The sequence below is a fragment of the Rhinoraja longicauda genome, chromosome 9 (assembly GCF_053455715.1).
Source record: "Rhinoraja longicauda isolate Sanriku21f chromosome 9, sRhiLon1.1, whole genome shotgun sequence".
Lineage (NCBI taxonomy): Eukaryota > Metazoa > Chordata > Chondrichthyes > Rajiformes > Arhynchobatidae > Rhinoraja > Rhinoraja longicauda.
Genome location: NC_135961.1, coordinates 38,660,148 through 38,676,555, shown reverse-complemented (window position 1 = coordinate 38,676,555; position 16,408 = coordinate 38,660,148). Strand labels below are relative to the sequence as shown.

At 44.7% G+C, this 16,408-nt stretch overlaps 1 protein-coding gene across 2 annotated transcripts in view; it reads left to right on the top strand.

Annotated features, from left to right (window-relative positions):
• prkn (parkin RBR E3 ubiquitin protein ligase) overlaps positions 1-16,408 on the top strand; it is a 605,665-nt gene that overhangs the window by 490,277 nt on the left and 98,980 nt on the right. For both annotated transcript variants that reach the window (XM_078405212.1, XM_078405213.1), the window contains exon 9: positions 10,359-10,508. In XM_078405212.1, the coding sequence (XP_078261338.1) occupies positions 10,359-10,508 (150 nt within the window). The remainder of the gene's footprint in view (positions 1-10,358; positions 10,509-16,408) is intronic.

The following is a 16,408-nucleotide window of genomic DNA, read 5'->3' as shown; positions in this document are numbered from 1 at the left end:
ATTTAATCCGATTGAACTTGTCAGCTTTTTACGTTTGTTAAACAGAATTACTGGCTCTGTGACTTTAATTAACGCTCTTCATTGATTTGGAAGCAGCTGGATTTCCCAACCCTCCATCAGACTGGACAACTGGTCCCCTGAGAGTTGTTGCTGCCAACTCCCAGTCTTGCCTTACCGTCAGGGCACTGGTATAACTCTGCTTCTGTGTGATGCCAGGGCCCATCTAATCCCTGAAGTCACAAGTTAACTCACTTTATCCCTCTGTCTCTATCTCAAAATGCATGTTGCTCAGCCAATAATCCAGAGATTATTAGCCCTTGATGATCTGTGCTTTAATGCAGCTCTTAACGCTCCAGATTCTAGCACTTTCTTGCGGTAGAGATTTTTTTCTCCCATACATCTTCTTGGCATCCTTCTCCTTTCCAAATTCCTCTCCAGCCAGCCCTGGCACCAGGTAGACAACATTCTCTTTAAGTCTCTTGTTTATGTCGCAAATAATGCTAGTTTAGAACTCCAATTGTGAATGTTGTTTTTATCAGCATGATACAACTGAAAATCAATATTTTCTGGAGTAAAGCAACTACTATTAGATCATTGCCATGGCTTTTGAAATGCCAAGGTTCTTATGAGTTATCTGTGCACTCAGTACAATTTCTGCATCAGTTGCATTAGGTTAATACTGTTCCTAGTGTGACATTCTGTTTAGTGTGGGTTACCTCAAAGGAAGTACCTCCCATCCATTGCCACCACCCCTCACCATTCCATCCTCACACTGCACCCGTGTCCACGGTCTCAGTGGCATTGAAACCAAGCGTTTGATCTGCAGCCTTTACCCTCTCTCTCTCCCTCCTCTCTCTTCATACTGTCTCCCACCTGTCTCTCCCCCTCCCTCACTCAAACCCGTTTCCTTGATTTCTCTCTTTCTCTATCTCACACTCTCGCTCGCTCTCTCTCTCTCCTTCCCTCCCACCTTCCCTCCCTTCCTTGACCCCACTCCCTTGCTATTTTATCTCTCTCACTTTCTTCTCTCTCATCCCCCCTCCCCCCCATTGCTCCCTCCCTGGTGCACCTTAATGGATGCAGTACAATTTCCAGGCAATTAGTACTCTGCTGTCTGTGGCAGCTTGTTGCGCACAAATAGACTGCTGCATTTTCTACTTTGCAACAATGACTACATGCTGAATGTACTTCAATTGTATGTCAGTTTCTGTACGTCACGGCATAAGTTCACGTACTTTTTTTTCGACACCTCACCTTCCCGTGTTCCTCTTGCATTGTCAGACGGGGCTAATTAGGAGACAATCTCAGTTGCTCTTTCTATTGGCATGTGTGCCTGCTCCTTCACACCAGTGAAGCCCCTGAGTCCATGAAGCATTCAGTTCTGTTCCCCAGCTGTTTGCAGGCAAACCATTACAACATCTTTATCTCAATTTCTCACCGCTAACCACCGACGCTTGAAAACAACTGGTTTTATATCCTTACTCATTTGTGTGGAATGTGGATTGAAAATGTGGATTGAAAATGCTTCAGAAGGTTACAGGTGGCGCAGTTATTAAATTATTGACCACCATAAATCAAAGTGGTGGCACAGTGGTGCTGTAAGTATGCATCAGCCTCACCGCTCCAACGACCCAGGTTTGATTCCTACCTCGCCCACTGTCTGTATAGGATTTGCACATTCTCCCTGTCACCACATGAGATTCCTCCAGGGTGCTGCAGCTTCCTCCCAAATCACAAAGATGTGCCAGTTAATTGGCTGCGGTAAATTACTCTGATGTAAACAGCCGATTGGACTGTCAAAGTACGATACCAATGAGATGTGTGTGTAGATAGGTTAGAGCAAATCATATTAAAATCTCAGTGGTCCCTATTAATAAAAGCATCTATTAAAAACTAATATTCATATCCCATTATTAAAAAATAATAATATCCTATTAAACCTGTATCTTGGTACACGTGACAATAACAAACCAATACCAATAATACCTAGGCAAGACTTTTCCAGGCCTGCCAGTGATTGTATATGGACATTCTATCCAAAGCGTTCAAAATGTCTGCTTGTCAAGAGAAATTTCACAGTAAGGTTCAAATATGGACACAATTTTTGTCAGATATGTGCGGGGCAAGTTTTTTTACACAGCGGGTGGTAAGTGTCTGGAATGCACTACTGGAGGTAGTGGTTGAAACGGATATGATAGTGACATTTAAGAGGTTTTTGGATCGACACAGTGCATTCAGAAAGTATTCAGACCCCTTCACCTTTTCCACATTTTGTTACGGTACGGCCTTATTTTAAAATGGATTAAAGTAATTTTTTTTAATCATCAAGCTACGCACAATACCCCATAATAAAAAAGCAAAAACATTCTGTTTAGAAATTTTAGCAAAGTAATTAAAAAGAAATAACTGAAATATCACATTTACATTAGAATTCAGACCCTTTACTCAGTACTTTGTTGAGGCGCCTTTGGCAGCGATTAAAGCCTCAAGTCTTCTTGGGTGTGACGCTACAAACTTGGCACACCTATATTTGGGTAATTTCTCCCATTCTTCTCTGCAGATCCTCTCAAGCTCTGTCAGGTTGGGTGGGGAGCGTCGATGCACAGCTATTTTCAGAACATCTCCAGAGACGTTCGATCGGGTTCAAGTCCGGGCTCTGGCTGGGCCACTCAAGGACATTCACAGACTTGTCACAAAGCCACTCCTGTGCTGTCTTGGCTGTGTGCTTAGGGTCGTTGTCCTGTTGGAAGGTGAACCTCTGCCCCAGTCTGAGGTTCAGAATGCTCTGGAGCAGGTTTTCATCAAGGATCTCTCTGTACTTTGCTCCCTTCATCTTTCCCTCGATCCTGAATAGTCTCCCAGTTCCTGCCGCTGAAAACCATCCCCACAGCATGATGCTGCCACCACCATGCTTCACCGTAGGTATGGTATTGGCCAGGTGATGAGCGGTGCCTGATTTCCTCCAGACGTGACGCTTGGCATTAAGGCCAAAGAGTTAAATCTTGGTTTCATCAGACCAGAGAATCTTGTTTCTCATGGTCTGAGAGTCCTTTAGGTGACTTTTGGCAAACTCCAAGCAGGCTGTCATGTGCCTTTTATTGATGAGTGGCTTCCGTCTGGCCACTCTACCATAAAGGCCTGATTGGTGGAGTGCTGCAGATATAGTTGTCCTTGAAGGTTCTCCCATCTTCACAGAGGAACTCTGGAGCTCTGTCAGAGTGACCAACGGGTTTTTAGTCACCTCCCTGACCAGGGCCCTTCTCCCCCGATTGCTCAGTTTGGCCAGGCGGCCAGCTCTATGAAGACCTGGTTTTTCCAAAGTTCTTCCATTTAAGAATGACGGAGGCCACTCTGCTCTTCAGGACCTGCAATGCTGCAGAAATTGTTTTATACCCTTCCCCAGATCTGTGTCTTGACACAATCCTGTCTCAGAGGTCTACAGACAATTCCTTCGTCTTCATGGCTTGGTTTTTGCTCTGACATGCACTGTCAACTATGGGACCTTATATAGACAGGTGCGTGCCTTTCCAAATCATGTCCAATCAATTTAATTTACTAAATCCAAAATCCAAAATAGCTTTATTTGTCATTCGTTCAGAACGAGATTACTTAACCAGCAGTACAAAAACACAAGACACAACCCCAACACAAACATCCATCACAGTGACTCCAAACACCCCCTCACTGTGATGGAGGCCAAAAACTTCCCCTCTCTTCCCCCATGCCCCTCCCACGTACAGACAACTCGACCCCTACCGAGGCGACCAACCCGCACAGCCCCCGCAAGGAGATGGAAAGTCCCGCGGCCGCGCCGCACCGGGCAATAGAAGGCCCCGCGGCCACGCCGCGCCGGGCGCTGTTCAGTCCCGTGGCCGCGCCACACCGGGCGATGGAAGGCCCCGCGGCCGAGCCGCACCGGGCACTGTTCAGTCTCGCGGCCGCGCCGCACCGGGCGATGGAAGGCCCCGCGGCCGCGCCGCACCGGGCGATAGAAGGCCCCGCGGCCGAGCCGCACCGTGCGATAGAAGGCCCCGCGGCCGCACCGGGCGCTGTTCAGTCCCGTGGCCGCGCCGCACCGGGCGATGGAAGGCCCCGCGGCCGGGCCGCACCGGGCACTGTTCAGTCCCATGGCCGAGCCGCACTGGGCGATGGAAGGTCCCGAGGAAGAGACCTAAAAAAAGAAAGATCCCCCCCCCCTCCCCCCACATTAACCCCCCCCACACATACACGCCCCCCCCCCCCCCACACATACACAACCAAAACAAAACACCCCAACACCAACACACAAACAAAAAAGGACAAAGGACAAACAGACTGCCAGCGAGCCGCAGCCGTTAGGCGCCGCCACACGTGACCACTGGTGGACTCCAAGCAAGTAGTAGAAACATCTCAAGGATAATCAATGGAAATAGGATAAACCTAAGCTCAATTTTGATTTGATAGCAAAGGCACTGAATACTTATATAAATGTGATATTTCAGTTATTTCTTTTTAATTACATACACCTGTTTTCGCTTCTTCATTCTGGGGCATTGTGTGTAAATTGATGATAAAAAAAGAATTTAATCCATTTTAAAATGAGGCTGTAACGTAACAAAATGTGGAAAAAGTAAAGGCGTCTGAATACTTTCTGAATGCACTGTACATGGATATGCAGGGAATGGAGAGATATGGATAATGTGCAGGCAGATAAGAGTTGGTCTTGGCATCATGTTCGTCACAGACATTGTGGGCCAAAGGGCCTTTTCCTGTGATGTACTGTTCTATATTCTGTTCTAATTTTGTTATCATTCAAATATAAAGATAAAAACAACCTTGTCAGACAAAACAAAATCTATTGAACATAGTCTAGTGGTCAGTGCTTTTGCTCGTCTATAAATAACATCGCTACCTTTTATTCAAACATGCCACTGCATACATTGAACCAACGATAATTAATCGATCCCCACCTGGTGAATTGTGAAGCAGATGAGCTGTGAGAAAACATGCATTGCCTCTGTATTCAATCAGGTGATCTAAAACAGGCTCTTTAAATAAAAGCTGACAGTTCATGGGCATATCCACTGCGGACAGGGAATAGAACATGAGATGAAACCACAAGATGACCTCTCGAACCTATCTCACCATCCAGTTAGATCAGGGCTGATCTCCAACTATACATTGCTGCCTGAGCCCATACTTCCTCATTACATTGAACATTGAACACAGAACAGCAGCACGGGAATGGGCCCTTCGGCTAATAAGGTTTGTGCCGAACATGATGCCTGGCTGAACTGATCTCATCTGCCTGTGAGTGATCTATATCCCTTCATTCCCTGCAAATCCACGTGCCTATCTAAAAGCCTCTTAAACACCACTATTGTATCTGCCTCCACTGCCATCCCAGGCAATGTGTTCCAGGCCCCCACCACCCTCTGTGTAAAAAATCGTGCCCCGTATATCTCCATTATATTTTCCCCCTCTCACCTTAAAGCTTTTCCCTCTAGTGTTGGACTTTTCCACCCTGGGATAAAGGTTCTGATTGGCTATCCTATTTATGCAACTCATAGTTTTATATATTAAATATACTATCATTTTATATTACCTCTGTATCTAAATCACAGTAACAACCAAAATAAATAACTGAGCATTTGCAGCTCTGAGATAAAACAAAGTTCCGATGAATCACTGTCCTATGTGTGAGGAAATTTCCCTTCTTCTCAATATCAAATGTCCTTATACTTCGAACTTTGATCACTGACTGCAGACTGTTTTAATGGGATAAAGAATCTATTTGTTATACCAAGCCCTCCCAAGCCATTATGTTCCAAGATTATCCTTCATATTTTCAGAATAACTCCTCTACTCAATCTTTCTTCATAACATTCCTCTCCTTTCACCCCATATTTCCTCAAAACAATAAAGGAGGTTTTTTGGCACATCATTTTTCATCCCCCATTAATATTTCCTTGCAATCGATTCTCCTGCATTCTCAGCAATTCTCCCCAGATTCTACCACCTACACACTCAAGCAATTTTTACAGTGGCCAATTATCCCACCGGCTCACAAGTCCTTGGGATGCGGAATGAAACCAGTGCCCCAAAGGGCCTGTTTCCAAGCTGTAACTCACTGTGATTCACCCAGAGGAAACCTACACAGACACAGGGAGAAAGAGCAAACTCCACACATAACATCGGAGACTAGGATCAAATTCGGTTCACTGGCGATATGAGGCTATAACTTTCAACCCAACAGTACGAATATTGAATTCTCCGATTAATAACTCTCTTCTTTCCCCTGAAAAGCCACATCCTCAGTACACACTCATTTCTCCCACTACCCCAATCACCCTGCTTTTTCCCCGTCTTGGCATACTCATTTTCTATCACCAAGTCCCACGTTTCCTTTTTATTCCCCTCTCTTTCCCCTTCCAACCATGCTCCTCTCTCGGCTTTGCATTTCACTCCTCTTCTTTCTCTATCATAGAGTCACAGAGTTGTGCAGCGTGGAAAAAGGCCCTTTGGCCCAACGTGAACTTGCCGACCAAGATGCCCCATCTATACTAGTCCCAGTAGCCTGCATTTGGCCAATTCCCCTGTTAACCTTTCCTGTCCATTAACCTGTCCAATTGTCTTTAAAATATGATTATAGTACCTGCCTCAACTACTTCCTCTGGCTACTCATAACCCCCTTTTTTTCTTCTTTGCACCTCTAGTCTTTGTCACTTACACAAACAACCCTTCTGCCAATTACCACAACGTCCCCAATTGTATCCTCCTATCACTCACCGGGCTTTGTCCTTCCCCCACTTCTCTCTTCCAGGTTTCTCCACTCTACTCGAATTAGTCTGAAGAAGGGTAACGACCCGAAACATTGTCTGTCCGTTCCCTCCATAGATGGTGCCTGACTTACTGATTTCCTCCATCACTTTGTGTTTTGCTCAAGATTCTAGCATCCTTATGACTCCAGCTTCCTCTTCATAACTATTTGATTATTCATTCTTATTCTATCTGTACATATCCATAATTATTTAAAATTTTGCAGGATTGCAAATTACTAGCAGGGAAAACAGTTGCCATTTCCATAGCACAAGTAACACACAAATATCCAAAGGAGCTGCCCTATTGATGTAAAACAACCTGTTCTCCATTCCTCAAGAGCCTCTCAATGTTCGACTCAGTTAAGCAGCCCAAGATATTTTCACGTTTCCATTCCAATCCCTGTAAAGTGTTTGATTTTGAGCAGTATATTTGCAAAATCCAACAGAAAGTAGCAGGTTTATTCTGTGGGTAATAAGTGGCCTCAGCAAGTCCAAGTTCACCTCACCAGAGACCAGTACTGCTGGCAAACAGCAGCCTGTCATTCATGAGATTTGAACAGCAGATCCAGAGTTGAAAGGCCAACATGCTGAGCAGCACATCACCTAACCCCACAAAATAAAAACATGCACTGAAATATTGTGAGGCCCTGAGAATGACATGTGTAAGCGGGCATCCCTGCTATTTCACATCAACCAGTAATAAGATGCAGTGAGCAATGTCAGTGGACAAGGGACTATCGATTATTTGCCAGCTCAGGCCACAAGGTGTTGAATGTCACATGTACAAACCTGGTGGCAACTTGCTGAGATCACAGTGCCCCAGTATGTAAGTTCCTGCTTCGCAAGTTTCAACTCTACCCTCTCTTTTGATTGCACTGAACTATCAGACCATGTCTAACCTGCACTTTGTTTTCTGTGTCACTCAGACTTTACTTACCTCCCTGTTTTAAAAATTGCATTAAGCTTAAAAGATATGGGTCAAACACAGTGCTCTATGACTATGGCTTTATATGTGAAGAAAATACTGGTTATATTTACCAGATAATGAAAGAGAGTCTGAAGAAGGGTCCCAACCTAAAATGTCATCTGTCCATTCCATCACAGATGCTGCCTGACTCAACTGAGTTATTCCAGCACTTTCTGTTTTGCTCAATATTCAAGCATCTGCAGTTCAGAATATCTCCATAATGCTTCAGGAATAAGCTCCTGAACAAAATAATGTCACTACATTTTGCATCAGTTTTACTGTGCAGCCTTTCAGTCACCAGTACTCGATATTAAATCATTTATTTGTTATCAATGCAGGCAATGGAAATCAGGTTTTAATTTGAAGACTGTTTGTCATTCAAACCCATTTCACTTTCCCACATGTGATTTCCTCCAGTTTTCCAGTGGCTTTCCACGGTGCTTCACTTAAGTAAGAGTCGAATTTTATTTACCTGTAATATTAAATTTGTATCTCCGGTCACCCTATCGCAGAGGAACTTGGCCAGGGTCATAAAGAGAGTTAAATAGTCGTGCAGCACGAAAATAGGTCCTTCAGCCCAACACATCCATGACGACCAAGATGCCTCATCTAAATTTGTCCCATTTACTCCTGTTTGGCCGATATCCCTCTATCGTTCCTATACATGTGCCTGTTCAAGTGTTTTTTTTAATGTAGTTATGTTTAGTTTAGAGATACTACATGTAAACAGGCCCTTTAGCCCACTAAGTCCACACCAACCATCAATCACCCGTTTGCACTAGTTCGATGTTAAATCATTTTCTCATCCACTCCCTACACACCAGGGGCAATTTTACAGAGGCCAGTTAACCTACAAATTCGTACATCTTTGGGATGTGGGAGGAAACCGGGGCATCCAGAGGAAACCCATGCAGTCACAGGGAGTAAGTGTAAACTCCACACAAACAGCGCCCTAGGTCAGAATCGAACCTGGCTTTCTGGCACTGTGAGGCAGCATCTCTACCAGCTGTGCCACCGACTTAGTGTACCTGCCTCATCGACCTCCTTTTGCAGCTCGTTCAGTATACAACACCCTCTGCGTGAAAAAGATGTTCCTCACGTTCCTATTAAATATTTTCCCTTTCACCTTAAAGCTATGTCCCCTGGTTCTTCATTCCTTTACCCTAGGAAAAAAATGATAGTGCGTTCATTCTATCTATCTATGCTCCTCTTGATGTTAAGAACAAAATAAATTGAAATAAGAATGAGCCTCTGTGGTTGATTTTCTGAATGATGGCGTGTGACAGCCTAAGAACAGACAATGGCACATGAAAGTAGCAAGAAGTGCACAAGCAGGGCTAATTAACTTTTCTGCTCAAAATGATTGGCTTTGATTTATGAATTTGTTTGGAATATTCATTTTTGTATTGGCATTCAATTTTACATTAAAGGTGGATGGATGGATGATGATGATAATCAAGGGGCTGTTGATAAATTGGAAGTTGGGATTGGTTTTCCTGGAATAACAGTTGGGTAAAGTGGATACAATTAGCCTGACTGAAGAGGTGGTGTCCAAGTTGCCCTCTCTCTTCACCCCTTCTCATCAAAGCCTACTCAGCATATAAATGTATGTTCACATACTTGGCTAATAAATTAATTACAATTACAATTAAATGGTTGCTGTCATCGTTCCAAAACTATCTCCCAGAGTGGGCCATGTAGCTACTTCGAGCGGTCTGCCTTTCTGTGATGTGTTCTGTTGCATTCTCTGCGCAGCATGCTGTTCATTTTGTGCATGCAGTCACGTATGCACAGACTGCGCATGGGCCATGTCATCAGTTGGAAGCCAATGTTGCTCAGAATCTATGCTTTGTTCCAATTCGCGAAATATAACTGCCACAATTGTCTGCGACGGAGAGAACAGGCGAGAACCAGAGGCATTCCCTTCTGCTGGACGGACAGTGGGCCAAGCAGCATCGGTGAAAATGGTCTAGGTTGTTCCTCAGATTGCTATTAAATCTTACTCTTCTTACCTTAAACCTATGCCCTCTGATTCTTGATTCCCCTACCCTTTTCATTCTTTTCAAATTCTAGTGATAAAAGAATATGTGCAATTCTCCAATTTTAGGTAAATAATCTACAAAAAACACACTACTCTCCTCCTGATTTCTTCCCCTCCCTTCTTCTCTGTGGATTTGCACCATTTCTCCCCTTCTGCCCACGCCGCCTCGCCTTCACCTATATGCCATCTTGTGGCTTCACAATTTGCACCTCTCCTTCCATCTCTCAGGGCAATCTGCCAATCAAAAAAACCCTTGCTTGTATCCACCTATCACTTGCAGGTTTTTGTCCTTTCCCACCCCTCTTCCAGCTTCCTCTCCACCCACCCCCCCATCAGTCTGAACAAGAGTCCTGGCCCGAAAGGTCACCTGTCTATGTTCTCCGTAGATGCTGCCTCACCTGCTGAGTTGCTCTAGAATTTTGTGTCTTTTTTTGCAAACCAGCATCTGCAGTTCCCTGTGTCTCTAGCATAGTGTAGGTTGCTGCCAATAGATGATGTCAGATGATAATGTGCCATTGTGAGATAATTGCTGTATATCTTCCATCTGCAGTATGTTCGTTATCAGCACTATGGAGCGGAGGAATGTGTGCTGCAACTGGGTGGGCTACTTTGCCCAAGACCAGGCTGTGGAGCAGGTCTGCTTCCCGACAGAGGCCTACGCAGAATAGAATGTCTGCCGCAGAATGGACTGGGCTGTGGGGTAAGTTCCAGCCACATCACATGCTTGATCTGGATGTAATGCTGATCTCTCCAATGGCAATTTAAATTGTTGTCAGTGGCAATAAAAATAGAGAGGGAAAGATGGGTTGTCAATGTTATATGGTAATTTACAAAGTGATCAGTGATTACAGCGATCGATGGACAGTCAGAACCATTTTCCCAGGTTAGAAACGGCAAAAACTAGAGGGCGTAGCTTTAAGGTGAGAGGGGCAAAGGAGATGTGCAGGGCAGGTTTTTTTATACAGAGGGTGGTGAGTGCCTCGAATATGCTGCCAGGGCAGGTGGCAGAGGCAGATATGATAGTAGCATTTAAGAGGCTTTTAGATAAGCACATAGATGTGCAGGGAATGGGGGGGGGGGGGTATGGATTATGTGCAGGTAGATGAGATTATTTTATCTTGGCATCATATTCGGCACAGACATTGTGGGCTGAAAGGCTGTTCCTGTATTGTACTGTCTATGTTAGAAAATGCACAGTCAGATGTTCCTGAGATGGAGACAGTAGAGACTGCAAGTGCTGGAATCTGGAGTAACAAACAATCTGCTGGAGGAACTCAGCGGGCTAGGCAGCATCTGAGGAGAGAGATGGACAGTCGGCGGTGAGGGTCGAATAGCCTGCATCAGGACCGGAATGTCACCTACAGTTCAAGCCTCCAGTCCTACTGCAAGGTTTCCACCTGAAACGTTGACAGTTTATTTCTCCCCAAAGATAGGAACTGTTAGGAGATTGTATTTTGTTTGTTAAGATGGTGCCAGAGGGTGGATCTAAGGTAAGAATAACACCCCACCCAATATTCCATGGTACTTCATTTAGGCTGAGTGAGTGCACGATATTTATTGTTCTGGAGCCGGGCCCAGTTTTAACATGTCAGTGATATAGCGTTCAAAGTGTGCATGATTGGTCACATCTCTGCAAATTACTCACCTGCACAATCAATGGCTGGTGTTCTAAATGCATGAAATGAACTACCTGGATTTGAGGAGGTAAATAATTGTTGCTTAATCACAGCAGAATTTGTAAGATTATTTTTTTAACAATTAAGATGTATTGAAAATGGTTCAGGCTTCAAATCAGACCACTCTTTACAAGAGATAAACTAAAATCATATTTCACCAAAACGGCACAGTGGTGCAGCTGATAGAAATGCTGCCTCACATCACCAGAGACCCGGGGTTTGATCCTGACCTTGGGTGCTCTCTGTGTGGAGTTTGCATGTCCCCCTGTGGCCACATGGATTTCTTCCGATTGATCAGGTTTCGACCACATCCCAAAGACATACCCGTGCTTGTAGGATAACTGACCTCTGTAAATTGCCCCTAATATGTAGGGAATGGATGCAACAGTGGGATACAATACAATACAATACATTACAATACCATATATCTTTATTGTCATTGTCAGTGGTACAATGAGATTGGGAATGCGCCTTCCATACGATGCAATAAATTAATTAGTTAATCAGTATAAATTTATACAACCCAGTGAAACAAAATTAGAAACAGTTTTAAAACAGTATAAAGTTCAAGGAGGTCTGTGCCGGTTCACTGTGCGATGTGACCATCCGGCTCAGCAGGACTGGTTCATAGAAGCTATGGCCCTGGGGGTGAAGCTGTTCCTGAGTCTGGAGGTGGGGGCGTAGAAGGCCTTATAACGTATGCCCGATGGTAGCATTTCAAACAGACTATTGCAGGGGTGTGAGGAGTCTTTGTGAATGCTGGTGGCTTTTCTGAGGCATCGTGTGTTGTAGATGTCCTCCAAGACTGGAAGCTGTGTTCCGATAGTCTTCTGAGCTCTATGAACTACCCGCTGAAGAGCTCTCCTCTCTGCCTCCGTGCAGCTGTGGTACCACACAGGGATGCCATGCATTAGGATGCTCTCTATGGTGCAGTGGTAGAAGGTCGTCAGCAGCTGTTGGGGTAGACCAGACTTCTTCAGTGTTCTCAGGTAGAACAGTCGTTGCTGCGCCTTCTTGACCAGCGCAGCAGTGTTAGTGGACCATGTGAGATCCTCCGAAATGTGAGTGCCCGGAAACCTGAAGCTGGACACTCTCTCCACACTGTCCCCATTGATAAAGATCGGAGCGTATTCCCCATTGTGTGATCTACGGAAGTTGATGATCAGCTCCTTGGTCTTGGAGGTGTTTAGGGACAGGTTGTTAACTGAGCACCAGTCCGCCAGGTTCTGTACCTCTGCTCTGTAGAACTATATACATTAATAACTTGGATGAAGGGATTAAAAGTACCATTAGCAAATCTGCAGATGATACAAAGTTGGGTGGTAGTGTGAGCTGTGAGGAAGATGCTATGAGGTTGCAGGGTGACTTGGACAGGTTGTGTGAGTGGGCAGATGCATGGCAGATGCAGTTTAATGTGGATAAGTGTGAGGTTATCCACTTTGGTGGTAAGAATAATAAGGCAGATTATTATCTGAATGGTGTCAAGTTAGAAAAAGGGGACGTACAACGAGATCTGGGTGTCCTAGTGCATTAGTCACTGAAAGGAAGCATGCAGGTACAGCAGGCAGTGAAGAAAGCCAATGGAATGTTGGCCTTCATAACAAGAGGAGTTGAGTATAGGAGCAAAGAGGTCCTTCTGCAGTTGTATAGGGCCCTAGTGAGACCGCACCTGGAGTACTGTGTGCAGTTTTGGTCTCCAAATTTGAGGAAAGATATTCTTGCGGGCGTGCAGTGTAGGTTTACTAGGTTAATTCCCGGAATGGCGGGACTGTCATATGTTGAAAGACTGGAGCGGCTAGGCTTGTATACACTGGAATTTAGAAGAATGAGAGGGGATCTTATCGAAACATATAAGATTATTAAGGGGTTGAACACGTTAGAGGCAGGAAACATGTTCCCAATGTTGGGGGAGTCCAGAACCAGGGGCCACAGTTTAAGAATAAAGGGTAGGCCATTTAGAACGGAGATGAGGAAAAACTTTTTCAGTCAGAGAGTTGTAAATCTGTGGAATTCACTGCCTCAGAAGGCAGTGGAGGCCAATTCTCTGAATGCATTCAAGAGAGAGCTAGATAGAGCTCTTAAGGATAGCGGAGTCAGGGGGTATGGGGAGAAGGCAGGAATGGGGTATTGATTGAGAATGATCAGCCATGATCACATTGAATGGTGGTGCTGGCTCGAAGGGCCAAATGGCCTACTCCTGCACCTATTGTCTATTGTCTATAACTAGTGCGAACGGGTGTTCGATGGTCAGCATGCACTTGGTGGGCCGAAGGGCCTGTTTCCATTCTGTATCTCTAAAACTAAAACTAAAACCATCAAGCCAAGGAAAACCTTCCTACCATTAACAGGATTACTTTGCATGCTTCAGTTACAGTGTGTCTCAAAAAGAACAATTCTCAAAATGAAGAGGTTATCCACTTTGGTGGTAAGAATAGGAAGGCAGAGTATTATCTGAATGGTGTCAAGTTAGGAACAGGGGACGTACAACGAGATCTGGGTGTCCTAGTGCATCTGTCACTGAAAGGAAGCATGCAGGTACAGCAGGCAGTGAAGAAAGCCAATGGAATGTTGGCCTTCATAACAAGAGGAGTTGAGTATAGGAGCAAAGAGGTCCTTCTACAGTTGTACAGGGCCCTAGTGAGACCGCATCTGGAGTACTGTGTGCAGTTTTGGTCTCCAAATTTGAGGAAGGATATTCTTGCTATTGAGGGCGTGCAGCGTAGGTTTACTAGGTTAATTCCCGGAATGGCGGGACTATCATATGTTGAAAGACTGGAGCGACTAGGCTTGTATACACTGGAATTTAGAAGGATGAGAGGAGATCTTATCGAAACGTATGATTATTAAGGGGTTGGACACATTAGAGGCAGGAAACATGTTCCCAATGTTGGGGGAGTCCAGAACAAGGGGCCACAGTTTATGAATAAGGGGTAGGCCATTTAGAACAGAGATGAGGAAAAACTTTTTCAGTCAGAGAGTTGTGAATCTGTGGAATTCTCTGCCTCAGAAGGCAGTGGAGGCCAACTCTCTGAATGCATTCAAGAGAGAGCTAGATAGAGCTCTTAAGGATAGCGGAGTCAGGGGGTATGGGGAGAAGGCAGGAACGGGGTACTGATTGAGAATGATCAGCCATGATCACATTGAATGGCGGTGCTGGCTCGAAGGGCTGAATGGCCTCCTCCTGCACCTATTGTCTATTGTCTTAACCTTAATAACTCCCTAATCACAGTCTGAATTCATAATGTAAATTGCTCTGTTCCCTTCTCTGAAATGGAGAGAGACAGAGATGTCTTTGGATTGTCTTTTAGGCTTGTGTGTAGACAATTTTCCTTTTATGATGTGATTCATCCACAAAGGTTACATTCCACATCCTGCAACTAGACAAAGGAAAGAATCTTCATTGATGGATTAAAATGTTTATTGGAGATGTGACTGCATCGATCCTTAGAACATTGGCATTGTTCATAGCTGCCACACTATTGGCAGGAGGGTCAGCAACCACAGAATTAGGAAACCTGGCTGCAGAACCAGAGGGAGATAAGGACTTTGTATTTTTCATTCAAACAGTGAGTTGTTATGAACTGAAACGTACCGTCAGAAAGGACAATAGAAACACATTCAATAGAAACTTTCAAAAAATAACCTGATAAATACTTGAAAAGGAAACATTTGCACAGATTGCTCTTTGTAAAAGAGCTCCAAATTTCAGCCACTCTATATATTTTCTAACTTCAGAGTCATAACGTCATACGGCATAGAAATACATGATGCATGAGACCAACTAATACATGATAACCAAGTTACTTAACTGAGCTACTCCCATTCAACTGAGCCTGGCCCTTATCCCTCCCCAACGTTTTCTATCCGTTTACCGGCCCGAGAGACTTAAATATTGAAAATCCTAGTCTTCACCTCTTACTCTGGCAGCCTACTCCTACTTCCTTCTTGGAGGAACCAACTGTAATTTTAAAACATTGCTCTGAGTTGCATGTTCACCAATCAGAAAAAAAATGATTTCTCCCTTTCAACCTCTTCACACTGTGCAAATTGTACTCAAATTTCAGGAAATGCATGTCCAGTTTGTGTAATCTTCCTTCAAGATTTAACGTGAGGGATAACATAGAAGTAGTGTAAACAGGTGAGCGATGGTCAGCGTGGACTTGGGGGTGGGCTGAAGGGCCTGTTTCCATGTTGTATCTGTCAATCAATTTTTTATCTTAACTTCCAGCTATTGATCTGATAAACCCATACTATCTCATTCCAATGCTGATATATCTTTCCTAATATTGGACTTTGCTCAGAGTACTTTTACCCTCTGGCCCTCAGACCCTCTGGCACTCAACCTATAAAGGCCAACTTTCCATTAGCCTTTTTGATTATATTTTGCACCAGTCCCTGATGCGTTAATCAGCTCTGAATGAGTATTCCAAGTCCCTCTGGACCTCCGAAACTCCCTGGTCAACTCGTCCCTTCCCACCCAAACAACCCTCTCCCCAGGTACTTTCCCCTGCAACCACAGGAGATGCAACACCTGTCCCTTTACCTCCCCCCTCGACTCCATCCAAGGACCCAAACAGTCTTTCCAGATGAGGCAGAGGTTCACTTGCACCTCCTCCAACCTTATCTACTGTATCCACTGTTCCAGGTGTCAACTTCTCTACATCGGCGAGACCAAGTGCAGGTTCGGCGATCGTTTCACTGAACACCTCTGCTCAATCTGCCTTAACTTACCTGATCTCCTGGTTGCTCAGCACTTCACCTTCCCCTCCCATTCTCAATCTGACCTTTATGTCCTGGGCCTCCTCCATTGTCAGAGTGAGGCCCAGCAAAAATTGGAGGAACAGCAGTGGCTCCCTGTCCTCTCTCACATTGCCCCTCTCAGCATATGCAGAAGGAAGAGGATGTTGAAAGATTGGTGCACCAT